Below are 27,230 nucleotides of genomic sequence, written 5' to 3'. Positions count from 1 at the left end.
ACCTATGTATATATACTCTCGCGGACAGATATTTATAAATGTGAAATCTACAGTGCCCGCCAGAAGTAAACGCACAATTACACACGCTCAAAGTAGATGTATATTTAAAACACGTTAGTTGCACACTTTAACTCTTAATTATTTAGTTTTCAGCAAGTAAATACATAGAAATAAAATATGTATATATATTTTATATATATATCGAGATTACATTTCAATCGCTTTTATCTAAAACATAAACTTGCAATGTGTACAGAAATCGTTACCAAATTGAACTAAAAATGAAATCAATGCCCTTTAATAGGTATCACAAAAGTAGCTTTAACTTAAAAAAGGAAACCAAGTAATTTATTCAACTTTTTCTAGCAAATTAAGAAATTTGCTATGTCTGATAACTTTTGCATTTTAAAGTTGCTTCATTGCGGCTTTCATTTCTTTTTTGTTATTCTTGTTAGATTGTCATTAAGCTGGATTATTCTTTATGACGCGAACAATTCAATTTATATTGCATACCTTAACACTACTGTTTGTTTCAAGAAGAACAATATTTATTAATCTTACGCGCTTAACACAAAATTAGGATTCAGTTTTATACCATTTTCAAGAGTTTTTGAAATGGAAACAGGAGATTGATTGGCCTTAACTGATTTTTACTAATTGTACTACCCTATTTTTGTGGGTCAATTTGCATTTATCAGGCATAATCCGTTCATTTTGACCGTTTGAAATTTATGTAGAGTTTCTAACACTTAGTTGAAAATGTAACAATTTGTATAATATAATAATGGAATAGTATATTTCATTCTTATTTAAAGCATTATCAATTGAGTCGTATTTTAAATTTGACTTAAGATAGTTCAGTACTTAAACATTGGAATACAGCGATCGGACATTTGAAAAGAACGTGAGCTTCGAATATTTCCCGAAGTAATATTTTTAGGTAGTTATATATTTTTCTAGTAGTTATATATTTTCTTAATTCTTTTTTATTTTCTAGTGGCTTGTTCAATTGCTTCGATTTTGAGAGTTATTCTTTATACTAGGGACACAGAGGTTTTACGTATATGCTTAATAGACACACATTTGACATGATATAGCCAGAGAATCCATTAAGTTCAGAGTCCCTAGCTAAGCGTTATGCTTACTTATAGATACATACATACAATTGCATAAATACTTATACATAAAAAACACACAATTGAGTATTGCTTAGCTCCAAGGCTTTAACAGAGTTTTTTTTTTCATGATTAACGTTTTATTTGGTATTAGCTGAATAGCTAAGAGTATTGAATATCACTTACAGTGGCATCGTTTGATAGCATTTAGAGATGTTTGTAGACTCTAGACATAGTAAGCATTATAGGGATTGCGCTTCTCTAGGCAGGGTAGCACACACTCCAGCGTATTGCGAAAGGCATCGCGAAAGTCTCGATTGAAATAGGCGTAGATGAGCGGATTAAGTGTTGAGTTGAAATAGCCAATCCAGAAGAGCACCACGACGACCACATCCGGGCAGGGGCAGGAGGCGCCACAGAGCGACGTGATGACATACCTGTAGATAACCAAATATATATATATATATATATATATATATATACATAAATAAACTGAGCTTTGAGCCTTACGCCTAGAGCACTGCTTACCAAAGGAAAAAGGGCAGCCAGCAGAGCAAAAACACACCCATAATGATGCCCAAAGTGCGAGCGGCCTTGTGCTCGGCCTTCCAACCTTTCGCGGGTCGCACTGAGCCGCCTGTCGGGCAGATAAAGAGTTTGATGATGAGATTTCGATGAGAGTTACAAACTGATAAGCTAAATTTCATCTTTGGCACAGCTTAAGGCCAGCTGCTGCATTTGGCAATGCTGTTGAATGCGAGGTCATAAGCTGAGTGTCTGCGAGTGTGTGTGCGTGTGTGTGTGTGTGTGTGTGTTTGTGTGCGTGTGAATACAAGCAATGCCTCACATGTTATGCGTGTAGCGCCATGTGTGACGGTTCTTGTTTAACTTTGACATTAATATTGCCGCTGTAGTTATTCCTGTTGTTGTTGTTGTTATTGTCATTGTTGTTGTTGTTGTACCATCGATGACAAACACCCTCCTTAGTGTATAGTACCCACTTCTCACTCCCACAACCAACTTTGGGCGGCGCCATTTAACCAGTTTTGAATAATCGAGCTGGTGTGTGTGCGTGTCGGTGTGTGTGGGTGTGGGAAAAGTAATAAAAACGAAACAAACAATTGAAAATATTTACACAGGACACTTGCTATCATAAAGATATACAGTGCCTCCACAGATACACCCACACATACACCGACTCATTTTCGCACACGTACAAAACATAAACATAAACATCATTGAAAAAGTATTTACACAAAAAGAAAAACAAATCAGACGACAGACTGACAAACAGACAAACGGTAAGCAACAGGAAGTGGCAAACAAGTTTGTCCTCGACCTCCTCGGCGCCGCCGTCGCCAACGTTCCGAGTGGCAGCGGTTGCCCGACAAACTGAGCAAGGAATCATAATGCAAAAAAAGAAAACACAGTAAACACAGTAGGTTGGGCGTTGGACAAGCAAAGATATTGCACGTGCATAGCGGAGGCAATTATGTACAGCATGAAGGAGCACCGAAGGAGACTTCACAACTGCCGGTGAAAAAAAATGAGTTTAGCCTGAAGGTGCCGGCCCTATGGCCACAGCCAGGTACGCGAGGGATTTAGCAAATAGTGTCAATGTCTTTTTTTGAGAATGGTCATGTCCAGTTGGGCATTGTTGGGATTAATACATGGTCATTGTGATTCGAGTTCGAATGTTGATACTTAGTGCAGGTAATTATCATTATAAATTGTAAGTGATCCAATAAATAGCTATTGCTTGTAAAACTACTTGCTGCATTGGTCGCTCAACTCTCTGAGTTCCATTTCGGCCAGATGCTACTAAAATAATACATTTCAACTACTATGTGCGTTTAAGTTATCCTTAAATGTCACTATATAAATATATATATATCCTCGACATAAAATTGTTTTCTTCTGAGACATGAGTCCCTTTTGTTTTGCTGAAATAAGAGTAAGACTCTCAATTGCTCAGTTTGGTAAAATTAAATATATTAGATGATAGTCGGAATCGGCCGATTTCAACATATTAATTGTCTGCAACAGAAAGGCTTAGAATAAACTTAGACGACAACAGCATAACAACTCAGAGAAAAGTATGCATAAGAGTTGACTAAAGGATAACCAGGTATGGCTTTATCGACTCAGCACTTAAAATCAAGAAGCTGTATGGCAAGTTTTCTCAAAACACAGGTCGATTATCAGTAACAAAACTCGAACTGCGTGGGAGTTATGTAGGGAGGCCTTACGTTCAGAATTTCAAGTGTCTAGCTCCTATAGGTTCTGATATCCTTGCGCTCATACATACGAGCAGACGGACAGGCGCATCGACTCGGCTATTAATGTTGATTACGAATTTATATACTATATTGGGTCGGATGTGCTTTCTCCAGACTATCACATGTAAGGTCACATTTGTGTAAATAATGTTTTGCCTCTTTTAAATGGGTCCAGGGTATAAAAATAACGTAAAAAATTCTCTGCGACAGAGCTTCGAAAGATCTGAATAGGGTCTCAACTCCATAAACATATATACCTATTGAGCAATATTCGAATCTATATATTCAGATTTGCAGACCTTACTAACTTGTTGCAGCACTTGTAAGAATGTTCTTTCATTTTAAATTTTTATCTTCCATTGGATGTTGTCTTAGTCTGCTGCTCACTTGGTAAACTGCCGTTTCCAGTTTTGATACTTTTCCAATTCTCAATTTTTGATATCATCAGACCTATTTTAATTTATGCCAAACCAGAATTGTCAAGAAAATGTCTATATGTCTTTCTCGATTATTATCTAAGTCCCTTTTTTTTTATTTATGATATCTGAACTTTCTTGGTAACATTGCTTTTTCTAAAAATTCAATACTATTTGAATGAAATTTACCTATTATAAATAATTTTAGGATAGGAATAAATAATGTGTATTTACAGATATGCTTGAGTTTTTTTGGCTGATGCAGGTGCGACTCGACTGTAGGGAAAAGCGCAGGAATGACACAGAAATACAGGGGCAAAGGATATGCAAGGATAGATAAGAATCAACAGCAATGCGATAAAAAGACAGGGATAAAGAAAGACAGAGCGCGATAGAGAAAAATAGAGAGTGAGAGAGAGAGAGATAGAGAGAAAGATATTGGAGTGGGAAAGTGGTTCATGGGAAGTCGAATGAGCAGTATGTGTTGCGGAGATGACAAAACAACTCACCGGTGGCACCACAGTGACTACATCCGGTTTTATAGCGTTGCTTCCGGTTGTTGCTCTGCTGCCAACATTCTGCGAGCGCCGCCAATTGTTTGTGCCAGAAGCGTGAGCGCGTGCGCGGAGCTTGTTCCTGCCCTGAAATCGGAGCCGGTGCTGTAGCCGGAGCCGGAGCCATAGCTGGGGTCTGAGCGTTACTACTACGATTACTACTTGCTCGGACTGAGGTGTTGGTGTCGGTGGTTGTAGTGGTGGTGGTGGTGGTGGTGGTGTTGGTGGTATTGGCGGTTGTGGTGGCGCTGATGTCGGCGCCACAGAGCGGACACTTTTGCGCCAGGCTGGCGGCCGGGGCAAAGGTAACGCCGTGCGGCCTTTGCTCAATAATATCGGCCTCGTCTTCATCCACAAAAATGCAGATGCCACCGCGTCGAATCAGTGAGGATTTATTGGAAAATTCGTGCTCTTTTTGAAGTTTTCGTTTTTATTTTGTTTGAGGACGTTCACAATTGGAGTTGAGTTGGAAGAGTTTTTGATATTGGATTGAAGACAATTTGATGATTTCATTAACATATACACACACATATGCACATACAGAAAAAAAGAGAGAGAGAGATAGAGAGAGAGAGAGAAAGAGATAGACCGGAAGACAGATAGATAGATTAGGATGGTAAAAGACATATACATTTGTATGAAATCAAAGGTTCGTCACAATTATATTACGGTTGTTTAGGCCACATCACAATAAGCATGCGCGCCATGCAATAGTTAGAAGGCGAAAAATAGTGAAATTTTAAAGACATAATACTTATATACTGAAAAAGAATAGCTGACGAAATCACTGGAAAACAAAGTACTATATAAAGTTAATAGGTTGAAGTACACTCAACTCTTTCAATAATAATTATTTTAAAGAAATCATTCCACACATTTTCTCGATTGTCGTAGTTTTAGTAGTCGGTCAACTAGGCGTATGCTTTATGCGTCCGACTTGCAGTGCAAAAATTGCAATAGGTTAAGTGCTAAGAGCAATATTTAAACCTTAAATTTTTCTGCACAGCAATTATCTAAAAGCGACTTACTAACACATAAACTAAGTATTTATATGTAGGGAGTGGGCAAAGTTTCAGGAAGGTCAGCTTGTGGCTTGGTCTATAGGCACTTTCAGAATATTCATGATTAATTCACATGTTGCGATCAGCTGTTACTAATTCCCATGCACAGATTAAGTGAATGGAGTCACAACAAAAAGTATTGAATAAATAGTGCAAGTCCTTGATGCTAGAGGTATAAAATATTTTTCTATTTGCAAATTCGTGATAACTCTTGCTTAGAATTACTAAATATCTAAAATACTATTAATTTAAAGCATACTAATTTAATGTAATGAAATTTAAGAATTTGAATAATTAGTTATATTACTTAGTACAGAGTCAAGTTGGATTCGCTTCGATCGATTAATATAATGGTCGATTTACTCATACAATGCATTTAAAATTTTAAATTTAGCAAAATTAGTTCAGCATGAATAATTTACCATTCCGAAAATTAGGTGTTGGTTTTCGGGATACGTTGCAATTGTTTATAAGTAGTTAAATGTGAAATTGATTGAATAAAATAAATATTAATGAGTACAAAATAAATAATATTACAATTGAGAACCCATTAATATTTCATGGAATTTACATATTTGTAACAAATATTTGTATTTAAATTTGTTTTCTGAATATATGAACGATTTAAGTCCTGCAGCTTAAATGCAGTAAATATGCCACTTAGAGTCTGTTTTATATATAGTTTAGCGAATTTAAAAATACAAACAAAAAAAAAAACAAAAAACCTTGCATTTAACAGGTACAAAGAATGTACAAAACAAATGCTTGGTATTTTTTTGACTATATTGTATTATTAAATTTCAATTTAGTTTGCACTGCGATTGCATAAAATTTACATTCAGATATTGATTCTGTTCAAAGTCACGAGTCATACTTTAATGCTGCCCCAATTAAATATGTACTCAAGCATAAACGTAACCATGAGCCTGACCATGACCTTTGCTGATTGCTGACCATTTTGAAATTTCGCCTATGACTGTTTCTCTGCACTTACTTGCCGAGCTGGTGGAGACGCGACCCATAGGAATGTAGCTGCGACTGTCGCTTTGCTCCTGGGAGAAGTTGATAACGTTTACATCATAGGTGACCACCGACGCTTGTCGTTTCCGCATGGTCTGAATACCCTCGTAGCCAGTGAGAAAGCGCTGTCGGCCGCCGGAAGCGCTCACATCCGTGTCGGTGGCGCTATCTTTGCGCTTCAGCAGGGGTGAGGTGATATCCTTGTGCTCGGCCAGTCCGTGGCCTTCGTTGCCGTCTACTGGCGAGAGTGTGGAGTCAAGTATGATTTCGGGCTTGGGTGATATGTTGGGTGGATGCTGCTGGTGCTGTGCAGTTGTCCCTGGCTGCGGCACAGGCAGTGTGGTGACCACGTCTAGTGATACGGTGGATGTGTCACTTGGCGTGTAGCCAGCCGCGTGCGGCGGCGGCGACAAGAAGTACACGTTGATGGACGCCGATTGCGATGAGTTAGCAGCCGCAACGGCTGCGTTCACAGCTGCTGGCGTATTCGGTGGGGACATCATATAGTTGGGGCACACCTGATCGCTCAGCGTGCTCATGCGCTGCGGCGCCGCCTGACGCCTGGACTTGGACTGCTCGCCCATCGGAAAGCTCAGCGAGCGAAAGATCTCGGCCAGCTCAGAGCTGTTCGTAATAAGCATGCCACTTTGCTCGGGCAGCTCCGGCGGTGACAGCGATGGCGGCGGTGTTGCCGGCTGCTTAGGTGACTCGGCAAAGCAATCGGCCAGCTGGGCCAGCTCATCATCCGTGACGCTCATGCCGACAACCGCATCGCTGCCAAAGTCGATTAGCTGTAGCCCATTGCCATCCGCTGCACTCGCCGGGTTCTGCTCGCTGAGCACGTTTATATCCAGCAGTATGTCCGGTTTGTTGGGCGTCGAGTCGGTGTCGCTGTGCTGTCGCGCCCGCTGCTCAAGTTTGCGTTCCTTGGCGCCGCCGCTGCCACTGCTGCCGGCGCCTCCATTGTAGCTATGTGATAGCTTGCGATTACGCGAGCGTCTAAAGAAACTTGAACCCTCGGAATTGGCCTGCTGTCGTTTCCGTTCGAGGGCAAAGCACTCGGCGCTAGATCGCTTCGTTTTGGCCAGCAGCGACATAAAATTGAAACCCTTCTCCTTGCCGGGCAACTGATCGGGCACCTTCGATATGCTTATGGTGCGCATAAATTCCGAGTCGCTGGCGGCAAATGCTTTGTGCCCGCTGGCCACAGCTCCTGCCTTCAGTCGAATAAAATCGGACTCGCTCAGTGCGGCATATTTGCCGCCCGCAGCGCTCGTTTGCTTCTTGAAGTACAAATAATTATCCTCGATGAGTCGCTTCAACTCTTTGTTGTCCTCGGCCAGTGGCAAGTGAGTGTCATAATGGTCATTCGTCTCGCTATCATCGCTGTGCAGACCAAAAACACGATAGGCCGTTGACTCCGGCTCTGGCTCGCTGTTGCCGCTGCCACTTGTTAGGCTCTGTTGCTGCTGAAATGTTGCTGTTGCTGAATGAGGTGTCTTCTTTGCTAGGGTTTCGACCCAAATCTGCGGATTGAATACAGGCACCGGCGCCTGCAGCTGGTTGAGAGCGGGCTGCTGCTGCTGCAGCGCCATCATCGATGGGGCGCTGTCCGTGTGCGTAACCTTCTCATAACGCTCCTGCTCAAGGTCACGCAGGTCGATGCTGCTGCGGCTAAGGCGACGCGGTGGCGGCGATGGCACGCGCAGTTCATCGCACTCGTCCTTATCGTCGTCCTCATCAGTGGCCGTTTGTAGCATGTCCTGTGAAGCCGATTAAAGTTCATTCAAGCAAAATCATAAAAGTTCTCCTGTGAAGGTTAGTTTATACTTATATTTTATCATATGGTTTAATAGGTTCCATAATAGTTTAGAAAAATGAATCTGAGGCTCAGAACTTAAGCACTGTGATTAAAAAATGAAAATACTCCTGAAATTTGATAGCTCAGTCTGGTTAAGGCTGGCTAAGGCTATTAAGTTTACAACAGTGTTATCCACAATGACCTCAACATTCCATCCGTCACGGAAGAAGTGAAACGACTAAGCCCGAAACACGCAGACCTACTGGACAACCCTTGCAACACACCTCCTAATCAACAGCCTGCACCTCCGACCCCTTTAATGACACCATCCACTCGACCTGACTTTTAGACCGCCAAAAGACTGGTGAGACTGTGTATGGTATTCATTGCCACACACACACAAATCAAATGTAAATATCCACACCACAAAATTTAAAATTTATAGAAGCCGAAGATTATATACCCTATTCTATGCCGTGTATGACAAAATTAAAATACCCTCTACAAGTGTATGAAATTGACGGTCACCAAAATATCATTAAGCATGGAAATGTGTAGAGAGATATTGTGTGATATATAGGTCATAAGGTCAAATTTCTGACATTTTCCTGTTTATTAAAATTAAATTAATTAAACTCTTTTCGTTGCACATACTTTTTAAACATTATGAATTATATTTATCAAAAGCAATCGAACACAATAAAATATTTCGTAAAAACTCGATCTTAATAACTATTTAATTTATATTGCGGAAAGACATACGTATATCAATAATATATTAAAACAGTTTAAAATAATAAATAGCAAATAATTTGGATATCCGTAGTTAAGGAATATATATGAAAATATATAATACATTTCGCAGGAACCCCAATCGGTTTCAATATCAATTAAATTTTGCATTTGTAGTTGCGTACGTAGTTCTATATAACTTTATAATTATTGTGAATACAAAAGTTACAAGTAATTAGGTTGTTCCTGAAATCCCATAAAAGCTTTTGAATCTCCAAACTCTTCATATAATATAACTTAATTCTCAGATCTCTAATTTGAAATTGTACTGTGAGATGCATTTATTATTAATACATACCTCCAAATTGCTAAGAGCACTATTCGTCTCCTCTCGCGCGGATTTTGCATTGAGATCGCAGTCGCTGGGATGTAAGTAGCTGAGATTGGTGGGCTGCTGAGTGTGGCCCATGTGAACGCTGTTCAGCAGTATGTTGGAGCTGGTGCGGCTTAATGCCTTGCGCTGACGCACAGCCTCCCTGGAAGCAAGAAACCGCAAGATGCAAATTAATAAGCAATTTCAGGTGCATGCATTCAGGTACTGCATGTCACTCACTTAAATATGCGCCAATACATAACCAGCATGACAACGCCTGGTATCCAGAAGCTCACTGAACTGGAGATGAGTGCGTAGGCCTTGTTAACCACAAATGAACATTGATCCGGATGCAGGGAAATCTCGCGCAAATGCTCGGCCGTTGTGTACCAGCCCAGGAAAATAGGTGTAAACGAAATAAGGGCGGGTAATATCCACACGTTGGCGAGCATAAAGCATACAGTGCGATGAGTCATATTCAATGGATACTCTAGTGGACGCACTATTGCATAGTATCTGTTGTGGCAGCCCAAAATTAATTTACGAAAATGAATTAATAAATGGATCGATATGGCTCGAATCTGGTTACGTTTAAAACAATCTGACTGACTTAAGTCTCTCAAATGGGTGGAGAGTTAGACCTATTGCAAAGGCAGGTACTTTGAATCATGTGCGCCGGGCCCTCGTTAAGTATTAATAGCTGGCAAAGTAAGCTAAACCGGCTAACCTTCTATATACCAAGATCGGAACTTCAAACCAGATAAATGTAGTAAAACACAAATATGTATTTTGATCCAGGTTAGGTTATTTGAAATATGTAAATTAACATGGCTAAGAGTTTCTGCTTAAATCTGGCTTCTATAGCTGCAAGCTTAGTACTAAGCTCTTCAAGCCCATTGTTCACTACACATGATACTAACAGGGCCAAAGGAATTTATGAATTTTCTGTTTGGATACTGTTACATGTTAACAGTTAGAAGTTAGATATATGCATTATCATAATGAAAAAACAATGTCATCAGTAGTCCATATTGTTGAAAAGTTAATTAAATTAAATCGCTTGTATGCATTTTATTATTAACATTGAATTAAAAAATTAGCGTCTATTACCCGCCTTGCCCGTGCCAAGTTTTGTGCGAAAAGCACTGTTTAACCACTGTTGTGGGTGGAATCGCTGAAACTCGTATTTATTAAGTTCGTTTGTAGAGCTTTGAAAATAAGTTTGAAGAAAATTTTACAAAACTGAAAACTTTGCCTAAAAAATCTGTGAATTGCATTGCTACCGGCGAAGATGTACCCCTTTCAGTAATTTGAATTTTTCAAAGAGCGTCTGCTGTATTATTAAAATTGCAGCATTAAACTTTATGTAGCACGTTTCAAACATAAGCCGATCAAGTGAGAAATCACTTTAGTTACTTGAACACGGTGCCCATTCATAATTTATGTATCGTTTGTTTATTGAAGTTTCATGGGAATTTCAATGAGAAACATTAATTAATTTGGTTCAATTCCTTTCACGTTCTCTTTGTTTTCTTGTTGTTTTTCTGTTTTGTGTTTCGTGTGTTTGCGTGTTTTGCCGGAGCCTTTGTAAAGGTGTGTGAAATATAAATTAATTAAAACAGACAAACAAAGGCTCCAGTGGCCACTGGGCATTTGCCATTGTTGTTTTTTGCCCAGTTTTGCGTCGCAGCTGTTGGGGCTTCCGCTTAGGCCACAGCTCCAATTAACAGTTGCAGGCTGTAGTGCGGGGCAAGGAGGCGTACGTGGGTACCCACAAGCCAAGCGGCCCATTGGCCGTGTGCAAATCATTTGGGCCGCATTCATCATACGCCCCGGCTTAATGTTTGCTTTTGATGTGCGCGCCTTTCACAGTAATTAATCGTTTCTCATTCGCAACGTGCAGTGCTTTGTATTGAGAGCGAGATTGCGGCTACAGGAGGCAAGATTAATGGAGGTTCTATTTAAAGCGCCACCAGCTACATGCATCGGCGTTTTAGATACGTGTTTTACGCTGCCGCTGGGCAGCGGGGCTAAGAGTGGTATGGGGTATGTACTCACCTATCCACTGATATGCAGCAGAGATGCAGTATGCTCGCCGTGGAAAAATATACATCCAGACTGTTGTACACATTGCACATGAATGGCCCGAACATCCACTTGCCGCCAGACAGCTCCACGGATGCGTTGAATGTCATTGCGCAGAGGGCGACCAACATGTCGGCCATCGCCAATGACACAACAAAGTAATTTGTTATAACGCTGCGAATGAGACAAAAAGAATTGCTACATTAAATGAGCATCGTGGTACCAACCGCCAACCACCAACAGCCAACGGACAAGCCACAAGCCGCCATCAGCGGCCCACACAGAGGAGCCCATGTCAAGCAGATGACATTGCATCTGCTTGCAATGTAACAGGCACCTCGCTCTGGCATTTGGCCTCATTGCTTTGCATTACATTCCATTTTCCTGCTGCAGAGCCAGCAGCTAGGTCACCTTTATGCTGAAATTGTTCCTTGAGTGTCATAAGCCGCTGACTAAGAAGCTGTCGCCTCAGCTGTTTCAAATAAGTAAATACCGCACAGATGCGGTAACTCATACTGTCTAATCTAAAAGCGATCGTTAGACATCTTAGTTTTACTTAAAATCAATTTGTATTCCTATTTTAAAATAATTATTGTACTGATCATATCGATTAATTGCTTAAGCAAAAGAACTAACTTTTTTCTCACCTCCAAATGTAATTTTGTTAACATTGTGAGTTCATTTAGAATATCCGAATATCACTAGTTTTTGTTGTAATATGTCACATTCACATTCTCCTTAAACGCAAAGAACAGCATTGGACATAAAGTTTTGACATAAAAATCCATTTATTACACAAAATTTATGTATCCCCACTAAACTTTAAAGAAGAATTTAAAGATTATAATCAGTACATATAAATATAATGCAAAGTATCTATTGGTAACAAATTACTTTTTATTCTTCGTGTGAAACGGCAGGATATTTGTTATTTTACTTCTTTCAATGTATCAAGAATAAGTATGTATTGACTTTCATTCGCCCATTTAAATTAATACTGTTTGGAGACTGCTTGTTAGTTAAAATGGCACGTATTAATAAAGTTCAGCCATTAAGCAAAATTCATGACATTTTGCCTTGCGCACACACAACCATTAATACATTTTTTTCGCCCTTAATAGTATGCTAAAATTTTGTGCTTTTATCTTGCTATCTCTCTCTCCCTCTCTCTTTTTCTCTCTCTCTCTCTCTCTTGGGGTGCCAGCTTTCTTGCCATCACCGTGTGTCATATTTAAGTTCACTTTGGTTTTTTATTCCTCTTTTCGCTTCTTTAAATTGCATTTACGGGTATGTATATAATTTATAAAAGGCTCCTCTGTTGCAGTTGCCTTTTTAACCCTGAACCCATTGAAAACTGTTAATAAGAGTTGAAAGGGTTTATGTAACTGGAAGAGGGATGTTTCTTCTGAAAGGCATCAACAGCTGAGTCAATATATGTATATCCGTATGCTTGAACGCCTCGATAAGATCAAGATACTTTTATTTAGAAGTAGTATGTTATGTAGTGTGTATGGGAGTAGTATGTTTTAGGATCGCTCGATATGAAGGTCCGGAGCATCATAGCAGTGGACATGACATGACAGCGGCATTGTGCAGCTTCTTGTGTTTTTTAAGTTGGTAAAATGCACGCGTTGCGAAATGCAAATATTTAAGTATTTCTCTAAAATATCTTCTTCACTCCTCCAATATTTGCCCATTCGTTTTTTCTTTCTTTGCGAAAAATCGTAGAGTTAGAAATCGAAGTCGCTTTCTTATTCTCACTATCAATTTGCCGTTTCCTTTCACTTACCTTCAGGCACATTTTCATATCGATCTTTAATTTTTCAATATTACCTCCCTATGCGATTCGCATACAAGTCAATTGCTAAAAATGCTATTCAACTGTTGAGTTAAGCAATCATGCAGAATGCACTTCACTTACCGCAGTTTACGGTTGCGCTGCACTGAAATGATGACCAATGCATTGCCCAGCACTGCGGCCAGGATAATTGACGAAAAGATGAAGCCCTTGAGCAGCAGCAGCGACATGTCCAGCCAACTGTCTTCGAATTGTTCGCTGGTTTCAACCACGCTGCTGATATTGGCATTTGCGTTACCCGTTATGTTGCTGGCGATGGTCGAGAGCAGTTCCAGGGCAGTTGTTGGAGACGATGGCAGCGAGGGAGTGGCGGCGATGGCGGGCGATGATGTTGATGATGCCGTTAATGACAGCGAAGTCAACGAGGCTTCCACAAATTGCGATGGTGTTCGCAAAGTCGTTGTTGATGTTGTCATTGCAGTTGTGGATGCTGTTGTTGTTGCTCTCAGCGCTTTTGTTGCTGAAGTAAGCAGCAACCTGCTGCCGCTGCCACTGCTGCTGCTGCTGCCATTAGTAATTGCTGTTGTTGTTGTTCTTGCCGTTGCGTTTAAGGCTGCACCACCAGCTACAAGTATTGCCATCGATTTGGTAGGCCTTCGCGTTGTTGTTGCCGTTGCTGTTGTCGTTGCTGTTGAAGTGGACAACGCCGCTGCTCTGATGGCAGCGCTTGGACTTTGATGGACTTTAAGCGTTGACATTATTTCGATTTACTGTTGCGCTGATTAAAACGTCGCTTCAAGTTGTTGTGCTTGCTCGGACGATAATCACTTTTCGTTCGCTCACATAATTGCAATTTGCAATGCAAACAAGCGACGGGTCAGAGTTCATCTTTATCCACAGCCTCATCAACTGGCAATGCTCATCGGCAGCGTCAACAGCAACGTCGTTGTCGAGTGTTTGCCTAGCGCTCTGCCACGACGCGATGCCATCGCCTGCTGGCTGCTTGTTGCACGTTCCTCGCTTCTCGCTGTCGTCTGTTTGAGTTGCTTGAAGTTTAAAAAAGTTTGCTGCGCTTTGCTTCAAGCGCTCAAACGCTCAACATTCGACGACCAACCGTCTGTAAATGAATAAATAAATAATTTATGAAATAGGCGTACCAGTCAAGCCACAGAAAATGGCTTGAAATAAAGTCAAAATAAATGTTAAATTGGACCACATTTAAAAGGCATAACGTTTCCTGGTTGGTTGGTGATCCATGCAGTGCTCTGCATATCGGTGCGACAGCAATTTGTGCGAGTTCTGAAGCTGCCTGTTGCCGCTTCGTTACTAGCGCTGCCTCTTGCACTGCCCTGCTTTCACTTGCCTTCTGCCCATCAAAATTACAGAAATATATTGCGCATACGCTATGTGAGCACTTGGCATCCATTTTATTTAAAAACAGAGGAACACATCTGCATATCCTTGACGACAGTCATCAGTGCTGCTGAGATGCTACGATAAGGGACTGCCTTCTAACTTACATTTTTTGCAATGAACTCCCATGGGTAATATATACATTTAAGTTTGCAGCTTTGCTAAATCTTATATTTTAAAGGATGCACTTCTGTTTAATGCATGTTAATGCATGCTTCAATATTTTTTGACCAGTTGCCTCGTGGTGTTAACAAAGATGGCAAGTATTTGAACTTGCTGCGAGTTACATAATATCTGAATATCATGTACTTAATGCGTTTATTTGTGAATATGTGCATTCCTTAATATTGAATATACATTAAACCTTTAGCACCTAATGTTATCAAGTTTGCTCAGAAAATTGACACCATTACGTATGTACATTCTTCGAGTCGGTGTAGCCATATCTGTATCTGTCTGTCCGTCCGGGCGCGTCCGTCTACCATTTAAGCCTGTTCACCAATTTTAAAGCAATCGTCAGAAAACCTCGCATTGGATTCGCGCCATTGGGCTTAATAAGGTATCAATAGTCTGAATAACCTCTTTGATTTTTTACATATCTTAATCAAACTTTGCTGCCACGAACTGTACTGCGCCTCCTACGTACGAGGTAAATCCTATTATGATCTGTTAGCCTAACATATAGTATTAAAGGCAGTACAATTTTTTGTTACACTTTCGATCACATAAATATTCTTGATTAGCATCAAGAACTCAACTTATCAAGTTTCTAAAATATTGTTAGAAACAGATTTGCTTAATACGTTTTTAAAAATAGCCACACTTTAACTAAGAAGACTTTTAATTATAAAATGCCCATGTCTGACATTTAACATTAGTAGATAAACTAGAATTCTGAAAGTTTGGGTACCTTCAGGTCTAAAATTAGTTGTAAATTTATTTACTAGCCAAAACTGTCTAAGAACATTAAAATATTATATTAGCCAGCAGCATTCCGTGCTAAACGTAAAACTTCATTTTTTGCTCTATAGTTGTTTTAAAAATTCGCTTAGTTGAATAACTTATCTACCGGAAAGGACATTTATATATTAATGTGGCTTTTAAGAAAGTGCCATTGGCAACTTTATTTTGTGTTCTCTCTTTTTAGTTTCCTTAGTCGGTGTATTGAAATATTAAAGTTCAAATGCCCTTGGCAGCCACATAAATTGATAGCTATAAGTTTGTGTCAGTTTGTTAAAAGGAAAATAAGTTTTTGCTGCCCTTCAGTGTTTTGATTTCAATATTTTTTAAGGATTTATTAGAGTGGTGGTATCCACACACAACCGCAAATGTGGAAACCGATAAAGATTGAGCCCTTGCATGCTCACAGTGCTATTATCCTTGTTAGCTGCGTCGTCCTTCGTCTGCCAGTTGACGTTGACTTGTTTGCTTAGCTTTGCCTCTCAGCCACGCACTGCCAGGATTGGCAACTAAATATTTTAATGCTCGGATTTCGCGAGGATAACACAGCACATCATTCAACGAAGGGCCAGTCGCACTCCAGCTAAAGCACAAGCCATTTATAAAGCGGTTTTAAAGCAGTTTAAGTGGGCTGCAACTTATGAATTGCTTAGTGGCTGTTTGACAGACAGCTCCTTTTAATATCCTGTATAAGTTGCCATTTTGCCTACTCTTTTGGACCATTGTGGCATAATTAATGCCTTCAAGTGCCTCGTGTTGTAAGTGCGTTCTGCTGCCGGAAATTCAATAATGCCGCTGCTCTTCCGTCAGCAAAGTTACGCTTAAATGCTAAAGTCAACAGGCTTTAGGTTGTTGAGTACTTTAGGTCGCGTGGGTCAACCAAGAGTGCGCATGGGTCAGCTAAGGCCAGTGCGGGGGCTATGGCCCCCGGTCCAGGCGCCGGATGCAAAGTGCAAACTTCAAAGTGCCGCGCACAGGACACTACTTATTCAATTAAATCCGTACCCAGCAGCCAATGAGCCAACCGAGTCAACAAGGAAGCGTGTATTTTATGTGGGCATCAAGGCCAACCAACCCGTCCCCATCACCGCATGTAAGAGGCTTAACTGCTGCTGGTAAGCAACACACATTTGATAAAGTCCTCGAAAGCAACTCATCGTATACATACTAATTGTAAACATTGTCTATGTAGTGAAGGGAAAAGAGACCACCATCAACCATTTCTGCCAATTCAATATGAACTATGAACTCAATTGATGCTTGTGTGTGTGTGTGTTAAATTCATGGCAACTATAAAGGCAAATTTCAAATGTCCCTGCAAAAGAGATTTTCAATTGTTTTTGCAGTCAGTGTTCACCAAACGGTGATGTTTGAAATGCATCAAGGATAGGAAAATGGGGTCAAACTTAGTGAACAGAGCATCAGCTCAAGTTAATTATTTACTGCCAGTAATTTTGCAGCTTTCCATAGCCTTCATTCAGCATCTTAGACGTTTCATTTAATTGTTATTAAATTTACAGCGTTGCATCAATAAATAAAAGTGTCCATTGTATGCCATAGAAGAGCTTTTGTATTGATTTACTAACTAAATATAGGTCACAATGGAGGGTGAACTGGGTTGGGTCATGTTTGTCTAAATGCAGAGAAAAAAAACAAAGAAGGCATTTTACTTGTCTCATCTGTGAAACAGATGTGATACCATTGCCGAAATTTTGCATGTGCGCAATAGAGTTGAAAACGTAGTACAATAAAAACAAGGAGTATTTCAACTATGAGATATCTATCCCCTCCGCGCCAGGAGATATCCTTAACAAATCGCAAGCCTTTACCATCAGAAATAGGTTTTTTCTAATTTTTTTTCTATAAAGTGAAATATTTGTAATCTGTAAGTACCATACCATGTCTTGCTCCTATAAAGTTCGAGGTTTCCTTAATAATCGGTTTATTATAAACCTCCATTATCATCGACATTATGAAAGTGGGCAATAATATCAAAATCATCAACGTATTTTGCGTATCGCAAAGCAAAATATATTTGGGATGGATTTAATAAGCACTTGAGTTCATTTAATTCTAAATAATTTAATTAAAGTAAATGAACAGAAGCTTATAATTATTTTGCAATTATCCAAGAAACAACAGCGAATTCTCACATTTTACATTGAATCTCAGGCTCAAACTCGATTCTACTATCTTAGGTTCTGATTGTAAGTAGTATTACCAAGTAAGTATAATGACAACATTTATTTATTTTGACGGATAACGAGCTTAAATAAGACAGACTAACAGGCGTAGAGACTAGATCGACTCCGTTCATCATTCTGATTAAGAATATATACTCTTAATGGTTCAGAGATGCCTCTCTCGGCCTGTTACATACAGTTGCACAAAAACATTTTGCCCATTTCAATGGGTCCGGCGTACATATATAAACCGAACAAGGCCGAACTGAATCCAGTTTGTACAGATGGATTGCCAATGTTTAATTGAGAGGATTCTCATCGTATATGTTGCCAACTGCTATGGCCCACAAGAAGCCAGATTTCAGCTAATGCCCACTCAATGCTGTTGTATCTACGTGTTAAGATTTCTGTGTACAGCAATTGATTTGCCAATTGATATAAATAATTTGCATCCCATTGAGACGGGCAGTTGACAGTTGACACTCAGATCACAACAACGTTTGTTCTGGTTGGGACTTAAACTGCCAGTCGGCCAGGTGCGCAGCTGTTTACCCAACAAATTAAAGTTAATGCGGCTCAGAAATAAGCCCCCTGGCATCGAGCACTCCAATCCTTTCCAGCCAACTGGCAACGGCAAACAAGCTCCAATCCCCCGCTTAGACACGTTGTGACGACAACTGTCACCATTAAAAAGGATTGATCGATTGGCATTGGCATTGGAGGCTGTTGGTTTTTTACGCACTTTGATTTGCATAGAACAGCAAATAAGGATGCCGTCGATTTGGCCACCTGCTGGGCAGTGCACAGTGCTTCGAAAAGTGTAAACAAGTTTACCGAGCTATTAATATATCAGTTAAATTTATTTTATTCCGATTTGTAAACCTGTATTTTATTTTTTTAAAAAAATAAAATTACATAATTAATTATAGGCAGAAAATGGGTTGTATTGTATTTTGCATTTCTAACTTTCAGGCTCTGGTATAACATAAGGGTCAAGTCTGTGGTATGTGGGCACATTTGGATGAAATATATCTTTTAGTTTAATATTACGGTAGATTTTTATAATAACATTTTCAAGCAAAAGATAGTCCTCGTTGTTGTGGTTTTCAGCTCATTCCGACACTCTGTGTGTTTGTGATTTCATTTTCGCACATAGTTTTTATAGTGCCAAATTGTTCTGATATATAAAATACTCTTTAACACGTCACGTAGGTATTCGGAGGTCTGGGGCGTCTCCTTTTGGCATTTTAATTAAATATAAATTTAATGAACCTTAGCAAAACTTCTAAATATTTCCAACTAAAAAATATTGCAATTCATGAGTCTCTGTCTATCATATATCTAGCATATATTCTTACCTACGGCCATCTGATCAGGTCTATACTTTGGACTTCATTTAAATTTCGTTAAAGCATTCAGGGAAACGCCTTTCAGCTCAAATGTGTAGTGTTGAAATTAAGGACACAATGCCACCTTTAGCATCATAATAAGAAGATACCGAGCCTGAGTCTGTCTAATAGCTGGCAGCATTCTAGCCTGATATACACTGATGTTGTTATTCAACTATTTGCCGCATCCTATACGTGTAAGACAGTCGAATTGTCTGCTGAATTATTTAGGTTTCGGCCACTGTGTGGCTGCTACTGTGCAATTGTACGGGACAAATTGTTAGCACTTCCGTTTTGACTTTGGGATTCCGCTTGTTTACGGCCAACCAGCGGGCAGTGGCTTACGCCTTTGAGCTGGCATTAGGGGTACATAACAAATCATTTAGTGGCTGTCACTCAATGGCATTATTATGCTTACAAAAGGCTTGAGGCGTTTGGCTATAAAAATTCCTGCGCTTCATGGTGGTAGCATCAGTTGTCCTGCGGCCGTAACGCGTTGCGTATTAGACCCAAGCTTAACTCAAGGAACAAGTGTCCAGTGCCGTGTCGTGTGTCCTTTGCGGCGCCCCTAAAAAACGCAACGCTTTACGCCTGAGTTGGCCCAGCTCGCGTTGTCAGCAGCCAGTTGCCTGTCAGTTATGTATAGACTAAGTAATTGCACATTGCTGCTAATCGCAGCATCCTGCTACCTGGTATATTCCAGCCATGCCAAAGCTTTGCAGGTGAGTAAGCAGCCAGGTTGTAAAAAGGTTAGATAACAGAGCTTTTCAAGTACCACTTAATTAGTTTTATTTGCTACAGTAAGGATCCAAGCACCCTAACAAAGCTGCCAAACTAAGTATAAGACATACAATTGCCATAGCAAGGCACACTGTGCTCAAAAACTTTTGCGAAATCTCTTGCAGCGGTCGATTTCGTTTGCGGCTGCTTTTAGTTTTTGGGTATTGGCGCCTGCATCTCGAAGCAATTTCCGACCTGTCTTTGCCACTTTTCGGCTTGCTAATTATTCGCCAATGCAACCTCAATTCGGTTTAGCTAAGTTATTTCCATTAACTGACAGTACGCCTATCTTTTAATTTCCTTTAAAATTATTTTAACTAGTTGTAAAGTGCAGTTCCATCTCTTATAATTTATTAGTTTAACAAGCACTAACCAAACTGGAAAGTACATATATTGTATTCCATGAAACAATTGAAAATGGTTAAAAACGGTTAATGATTTACATCGAATCTATGCAACAGACAGAAAAAAGCACATCCGAACCCATAAGACGATCTTGTCATGTCCGTTTGCATAAGTGAGTCAATCTCGGATATTAAAAATGTTGGTGACTAGAAATATTTTTCTTCCTACGGAGATTCTCTCATAATTGAAAAAGGCAGAGCCTCACGCGTTTATATCGCACACGGTGCCATATCAAAGTCCTAAAAAAAATGCTAAAGGGTCGGACTGTACACATTGTAGCTAGTAAAGAACACAATTCGCATAATATTGAAGAAAGCTTGAATGATTATAACGGATTCTCGGAGCTTCTACTCTTCCTTTTCGAGCACTCCCGGCTTAATATTTGTGTTTTTTTTTTTGTTTTCGGAAAAAGTTAATTACTTTTCTTCTATAAATACTAAGTTAATGAGTTATTTCACTATCCGCAGCACTACGTGACAAATTTTGTTTTTACTCATTCGTGAGTTGTCAAGATTATGTTGGTGTTGTGAGCTCTTTTCTTCTTTCCAAGCAAGAGAAAGATTTAAAGATTTTCCAAAATGGGAATGTCCCGTTTTTGTATATACAATGGTGTATAAAATGAATAATCCGTCTGTGTGGGTATTCTACGTGTATTAGAAACTTTCCTTATCAGAGTCTTTTCAGCTTAATTTAAATCTTTCCAGTAGCTCATGCGTGATGCGTGTTTTTTGCTTTATTTGACTTTGCCTTTTCATGCTTGCCAAAATATTAAGTTGTTGAGTTAATTGAATTTTACTTTAGTTTATCTTACTCTACCATTAGCATGCGTATACAGCGGTATTATTGGGCTTGAGTTTGTAGCCAAGATACAATTTAGAAGCCGATTTAAGGTGTTGGCATTTCAATTCACATTGAGTTGTCTAATCAAGCGGCACACGCTGCCTGTCATGCTGTAAATTGAAACAATAAAGTGCTTGACTCACACATAACACCCACTCACACGCATACACACATACATGCACACCCACTGAGAGCTCGGAATGAGTACGTTGTGTGCGTGCAGCTCACGTATGCGCATAAATAGGCAGCATAAAAATAACGTAACACGTGTCGACAGTTTGAAGCCTTGCTGCCGCAGGCGAAAAGGGCTCGAATCAAATATTTCAAATATTTTTGTTGTTTTCTTTGGTGTTATGTTTCTCATGCCGCTTTGTGGCACTTCATTTGCGCAGGGCACAAACAAACTGGATTTACCAAATCGCATCAGCGACATCAGCGTCGGCTCTGCCAGTGCCGCATCTGCGGCGGAAGCACGCCACAAGCGCGCAATGGGTGAATACAAAGAGCTAAACGACATCATTGACGAGCTGGAGGAGAACAATTTGGGGCAAAAGCCGAGCGGGGCAGCGCCGCCAGCCCAGACGCAGGAATTTGACCTGGATAACATGCCGCCGTTGGCCTACTACCTGCTGCTGCAAAAGCTTCGTCAGCGTGAGTATTGAGCGCACCCTGCGTATGAGTAATGTGTCCTTATGACAACCAGCTATGAAAGCATTTTAAATATGCTCTGCTAGGGATTACTCAAAAATTGATTCTTACACGAGAACTTTTCTTTGGCTTGCAAGTTTATTGAGTGCATGTGCAACATTCGACTTTTCTACGAATCCCCAGGCATTCTGACTTGGAGCTCTTGAAATATTTTGTACATTTTTGGTATCGATTTTTATTTCCATTTTTAATAAAAACGTTTTCTTTATACGTATTCTAACTTAAAAGCAATGTTATTAGAACTGAACTAATTGTTGTTTTAGTTGATTTCGTAGAAGAATGTCCACTATTTTTTTTTTGTAATTTGTATTCTTCATCTTGTTGCTTTTTGCTCCTGCAGTGCAAAGCAGTAGCGAACCAACGTATCGCGTGCGGACGCCACGCCTTGGACGCAGCATTGACTTTCAGCAACTGTTGGAGAGCCGGGCGGGCAGCGAGGAGTCAACTGGCGGGCGTTTTGTGTCGCGCATGATGAAGAAATCGGTGCCGTTCAAGCCACGCCTGGGCAAACGTGCTCAAGTGTGCGGCGGCGGGGATTAAGCCTTGGCAGTAGCAGTAACAGTATCATCAGCGCGACTAGGACGAACGGCAAGGACAAAAGCTTGAGTAAGGTTGAGGCCAGTCATTGGCGCATTGCCAGCTCCCCTTAAACTACTCATATAACGCCCCAAAAATCGACGAAAACAAATAATCTACTTATCTTATAACATTATATTTGTATAACTAGGCCCAAGTTTTGAGAAGAATTCATATATGCGACCAGCCATATGTTTAAATAAATTGCAAACCCTTGAAAACTTTAATTATTGCTCATGTTGTGGGCGCTTGTGAAATAATATCGAATATTGCAAATTTTTGAATAAATGGAAAAGGCCAATACACATTCAGATGCCACTAATGAACCGCCAACCGAGGCAGTCGTAGATTTTCCGTAAGTGTGTTTTATTTTTGGCCAGGCAAAAGTTAAATTAATGAAAATTTCATTAATCGATATCTAACGACATTATGCCGTATAAATGAAATGTATGGCAACAGCTGCTGCGGTGACATTTGCATTCCTGGCATCTGGCATGGGGCACGGTACAGTCGGCATGTGTTCGGTGTGGTAGCTCAGGATATGACGTTTCCCCATTTTCTGCAATTTCGTTAACCATAAGTTGGTGGCTTCATTCAGATTGACAAGCAATTAATATTGAATTGCTATTGCAGATTTCGTATGTATGCGCACACTTTATAAATACATAGCTGTCAACTGTGATTCTCATTATCATAATCTCCATTGACATTTAACAATGCTAATTGGCAACTACATAGCAACGTTAGGTATGTCTTTCGGTTTCTTTACTTTACTTGGAAAAATATATAATATTAAATATACAATATTGAATATACAGAATATACCTAACATGTACATATATACATTCTTTTGATTGATTAATTTTTACGAAATAACTCTACTTGGAAAGCTATATACTATTGAATATAGAATATGTAACATATAGACTATCTAACCTTGTCTATCTGCTCGTCAGTCTGTCCGTCTGTATGACCTCGGAAACTATAGAAGCTTTGAAATTTACATTTTCGCTATGTTTCATATCTGCCCCCATTTTTATAAATTATACCCAATTCGTTGTGTAGGTTCTTTTATACACAAATTAAATATCTTTCTCTTGTTTATCTTAACCTAATTTCAATGATTAAAGTGTATACCAATTAGTATTTTCGTTATTTTTTTAAATTATGTACATTTGGAAAATAATATACTTTTATTTATTTTTTGGCAGGAAATAGGTGAGTAACAGATAACTAAAATTGTAGGTTCTCCGTCTCAGTGTGCAGTTTTATCAGTTTCTTAGTTCTTACGGTCTGGGCGGAGCATGGACCACCAGTAAGTCAGTCGATCAGTATATTAATCAAAAGTTTTGTATATTGAGATATATTTTAGTCTATGTCTGTGAATGCGTGTCATTGTATATGCGTTCATTTTACGTCGAGGTATAAATAATTAAGATCCGCTTCACCTACAACTTATAGACCAAAATATGAATATAATTGACTAATTGGATCCGTTTCCATATAGACTTGTGTTACTGTTGGGTATAAAGCATTACGTCTCAAATACAATATTACTATATATAGATAAAGCTGCTATATATAAACTCAATCACAATAACGACTGCTCCTGCTAAAAGACAAAACCTTTTGTCGCTACCTCAGGCCCAATTACAGAGTATTTCCTAGTTCAGTACTTGAAAGCCTGTTTACAATTAAATTAAATTTGTATTTAATTTAATGACCATATTAACTTCCAAACAAACTTTCATTAATAAAACATGGATTAACTTTCCATTTAATATTTATTTTGCAATCTTAATTTCAGACATTCGACGTAGTGTTTTATTAACCAGTCAAAATATTATTTTCAGTAAAGCTGTAAAAGTTATTGTAAAAAAACCGCACTGGCTCTTAGCTCTCCATATTTAACATAATTGCAAAATGATTATGTTAATCTCACGCAGTATCTGTTTGCTTTTTGATAAATATATTGATTTTATTGTGCAAGATAAACATTACATAGGTAGTATGTACATAGTTCTCTGCGCTTTATATAGTACACGTCGAATGCAGAGTTTTAAAATATATGGTAATGACGTTCAAGAAAATTTCAACTTCAGTACGAGTACACTCGAGTTAGCATAAATGCACATCGATATAGAGTCTTGACTCGGCAGCACAGTGTGCATCTGAGCTGTGCTCAATGTTTGGGTGTGGTGTATGTGGGTTAAACTAATGGAACTGCTGTTCAGTTGCTTCGCTTGAAAATTTAAATTTGCCAAATGTAAGACTCGTGTGCTGCTGGAGAGCCCATTTGGCTGCTGAGGCAGTTGCTTATGCAGCAAGAGCTTCAAGCACGTCATTAGAGACTCTGCACGCGCCAATTAGTTGGATGCCAAGGGGTCAGAGCTTCGAATTACAATTAGTCAAAGCCGTAGTCGTTGTTAGTTGATTATAGGGTGCCAGTTGGCCAAAATGCGGGCGTTAAAGGTTAGCGGGTCATATTTATTCACTCTGTCTCCGGCTTAAGCCCGACAAATGTATGACAAATGCCGTAGACATCACGTAACCGTCGAGCCTCAATAAACGAGCAGCTCATGTAGCACCTAATAGTTTTTATATATCTAGTCGAATCGTTTCTAAAATGGCGCTAATGGGCACGCAAGTCACACAGATATACAAACACACATACACTTACATGCACAAAACGAGATATTGAAACATTACAACTGGAAAATGGTTATAAATTTTCGACTGCCTCCTGGGCAAAAGATGGCCGCGACGGAGGCACGCACACGGCTTGCGCCGGAGATGGCAGGAACTTAGCATGATGGCCGTAAATTTACAGCTGGGTCGTTGCGTAAGGTTAAGCGGGCTCAACATCAGCTGGTACTGTGCCTGTTTCCTGTCTGCTACGTGGCACACACATATCCACGCCGACATACATGAGTAACATGATAAGTTTTGGCGTGTGTGTGCGAACCAAAATCACTTTGCCTGATTAAATGACGCAAACCAGCAACAGCAGCAGCAGTAACAGCAGAAAAGACAGCAGCTGGAGCAGCAAAAGTAGCAGCAGGAGCAGATATTCAGTTAGTATGCACCTTGGCCAAAATGAATGCCAGCCATTACGGTGAATTGTTAAAAATGCCTGGCTAATATAACCCTAATATAAGAGAGCCTGCTCAGAATGTGCATTCGACCCTTATTTATTGTATTTAAGGAACTGATTTAAATTGATGGCCACATTTGCCAAGTCTGCTTGCCACTCACGGCTTGCCACTCACTTAATCAAATTTTAGCCATGCAAAAAGCCTTTGTGTATGTTACATTCGTAACGGAGGTTATTTATTTCATTTCCGAGCCGACAAGCCGCGCATTTATGGTTTGATGACTATACCCAATGCTGCTTCTACCTACACAATACCCCCACAATTAGAAATATATGTAGAATTTTTAGATCAGCTTTTAATTAATGACAATGCAGGTGCCCTCTGCATGATGCGTACGGTGGCCAGTTTAAACAGCTATCGACGCTATGTCAGTCAATTAACGCCAAGAGATTTTACTTTTCCTAAGAACTGATTCGTATAGATATGGCTGACATTTCAAACGCAAAGTGCCCTTAGGTCATTAGCACGACAATAAATCATTTAATAAAACTTATTTGTGACTTCTTTTTGTTGATATAGAATAATTTTGGAAGGGCTGATAACTTGCGAAGCAAACACGAGCGCTGAACTCTGAAGTGTTATTAGCTTCAAATAGTTAAGAAGTTTCTTTTTAAAGGAAGAAAAGGAACAGGAAAAGAAATACATAAATAAGTATATATTTTCATATTTTAAGGAAACAATAACGTGCCGAATTTATGTGAAAATTATTATTTTTTAGGGCTGCGGCCTTACTTTTAAAGAAGAATGCTAGTATTATTTAATCACAGATGCTTGCTTATTTTCCTATTTTTTTTTTTTTTTGTACATCTATAACAAAGAATATACACTTTAATCGCAACGCAGGCTTTCGTTTATAAATAAACTTTAGAAAGTCGTTTCGTTTCCTTTTAGCACACAGGTTCCTTTTAGTTAGGTCTTCTTATATGCTATAAGTTTTCATTGACAATGCTTGTAAGCCCGATATATTTAGCAAACCAAAATCTAGAAATGCTGGCTTCAAAGTGCTTTCCGCACAGTTGCAGTATATAAGCAAGTAAGCATTTTAGGGATCGGGAATGCCCGACTCTCGGATATTCTGTACTCTAGCATCAAGCTGCCTTTCCCAACCTTACGTTTCGGCTGTGTGTCTTCTTCCATTTATGTTACGCCATTAAATTGAATTATATGTCACCCAAATGTGTGTATAAAAGCGTGTATAAAAACGTACCAAAAAGGGATATAATGTTAATTTGTTGATATTGAACGAGAAGATAAATATAAATATATAGTTTATTAAACATTTGAGAACTGGCTTCAAACTTTGTACATTTAATAAAAATGAGAGTTTTAGAAAAAAATAGTTGTGCTTGAACGTGCTGCGTTGCTCATATCATTGCTGACATGTATACCCTTTTTGCCCTCCCTCACAAGTTCAGGGTATAAAAACAACAATAACAGTTGCAATAGCTAACGAAAGGTAGAAGCCTTTGGCACTTAGCCATATAAAACTTTAACGAACTTTTTTGGGCTCTATTCACAAGTTGTTCGTGCTTTCGCTGTTGGTTTGCATTGTGGGCTGGTTCATTTTAAAATTGCAAATTCAGCAGCC

The 27,230-nt window shown here is 39.5% G+C and overlaps 2 protein-coding genes across 4 annotated transcripts in view; one reads left to right on the top strand and one right to left on the bottom strand.

Annotated features, from left to right (window-relative positions):
* Nucleotides 1-97: 97 nt before the first annotated feature.
* Nucleotides 98-27,230, bottom strand: part of LOC6632548 (octopamine receptor beta-3R) — a 47,960-nt gene continuing 20,827 nt past the window's right edge. For 2 of the 3 annotated variants that reach the window (XM_002055791.4, XM_070207680.1), the window contains 8 exons: nt 13,358-14,351; nt 11,410-11,610; nt 9,592-9,867; nt 9,337-9,514; nt 6,420-8,208; nt 4,320-4,775; nt 1,644-1,752; nt 98-1,552 (listed from right to left, as the gene is read on the bottom strand). In XM_002055791.4, the coding sequence (XP_002055827.3) occupies nt 1,342-1,552; nt 1,644-1,752; nt 4,320-4,775; nt 6,420-8,208; nt 9,337-9,514; nt 9,592-9,867; nt 11,410-11,610; nt 13,358-13,992 (3,855 nt within the window). In that variant the 5' untranslated portion in view covers nt 13,993-14,351 and the 3' untranslated portion in view covers nt 98-1,341. The remainder of the gene's footprint in view (nt 1,553-1,643; nt 1,753-4,319; nt 4,776-6,419; nt 8,209-9,336; nt 9,515-9,591; nt 9,868-11,409; nt 11,611-13,357; nt 14,352-27,230) is intronic. The other variant, XM_070207681.1, reaches the window with a different exon arrangement.
* On the top strand, nt 19,653-22,714 carry Hug (protein hugin). The gene is made up of 3 exons (XM_002055790.4): nt 19,653-19,900; nt 21,596-21,854; nt 22,252-22,714. Exons 1-3 carry the CDS (start codon nt 19,817-19,819, stop codon nt 22,449-22,451), a joined length of 543 nt encoding a protein of 180 aa, XP_002055826.1. The 5' UTR covers nt 19,653-19,816; the 3' UTR covers nt 22,452-22,714.

This window comes from Drosophila virilis, chromosome 2 (genome assembly GCF_030788295.1).
Source record: "Drosophila virilis strain 15010-1051.87 chromosome 2, Dvir_AGI_RSII-ME, whole genome shotgun sequence".
In the NCBI taxonomy this organism is placed as follows: Eukaryota; Metazoa; Arthropoda; class Insecta; order Diptera; family Drosophilidae; genus Drosophila; species Drosophila virilis.
This window is presented reverse-complemented; position numbering and strand designations above follow the sequence as displayed.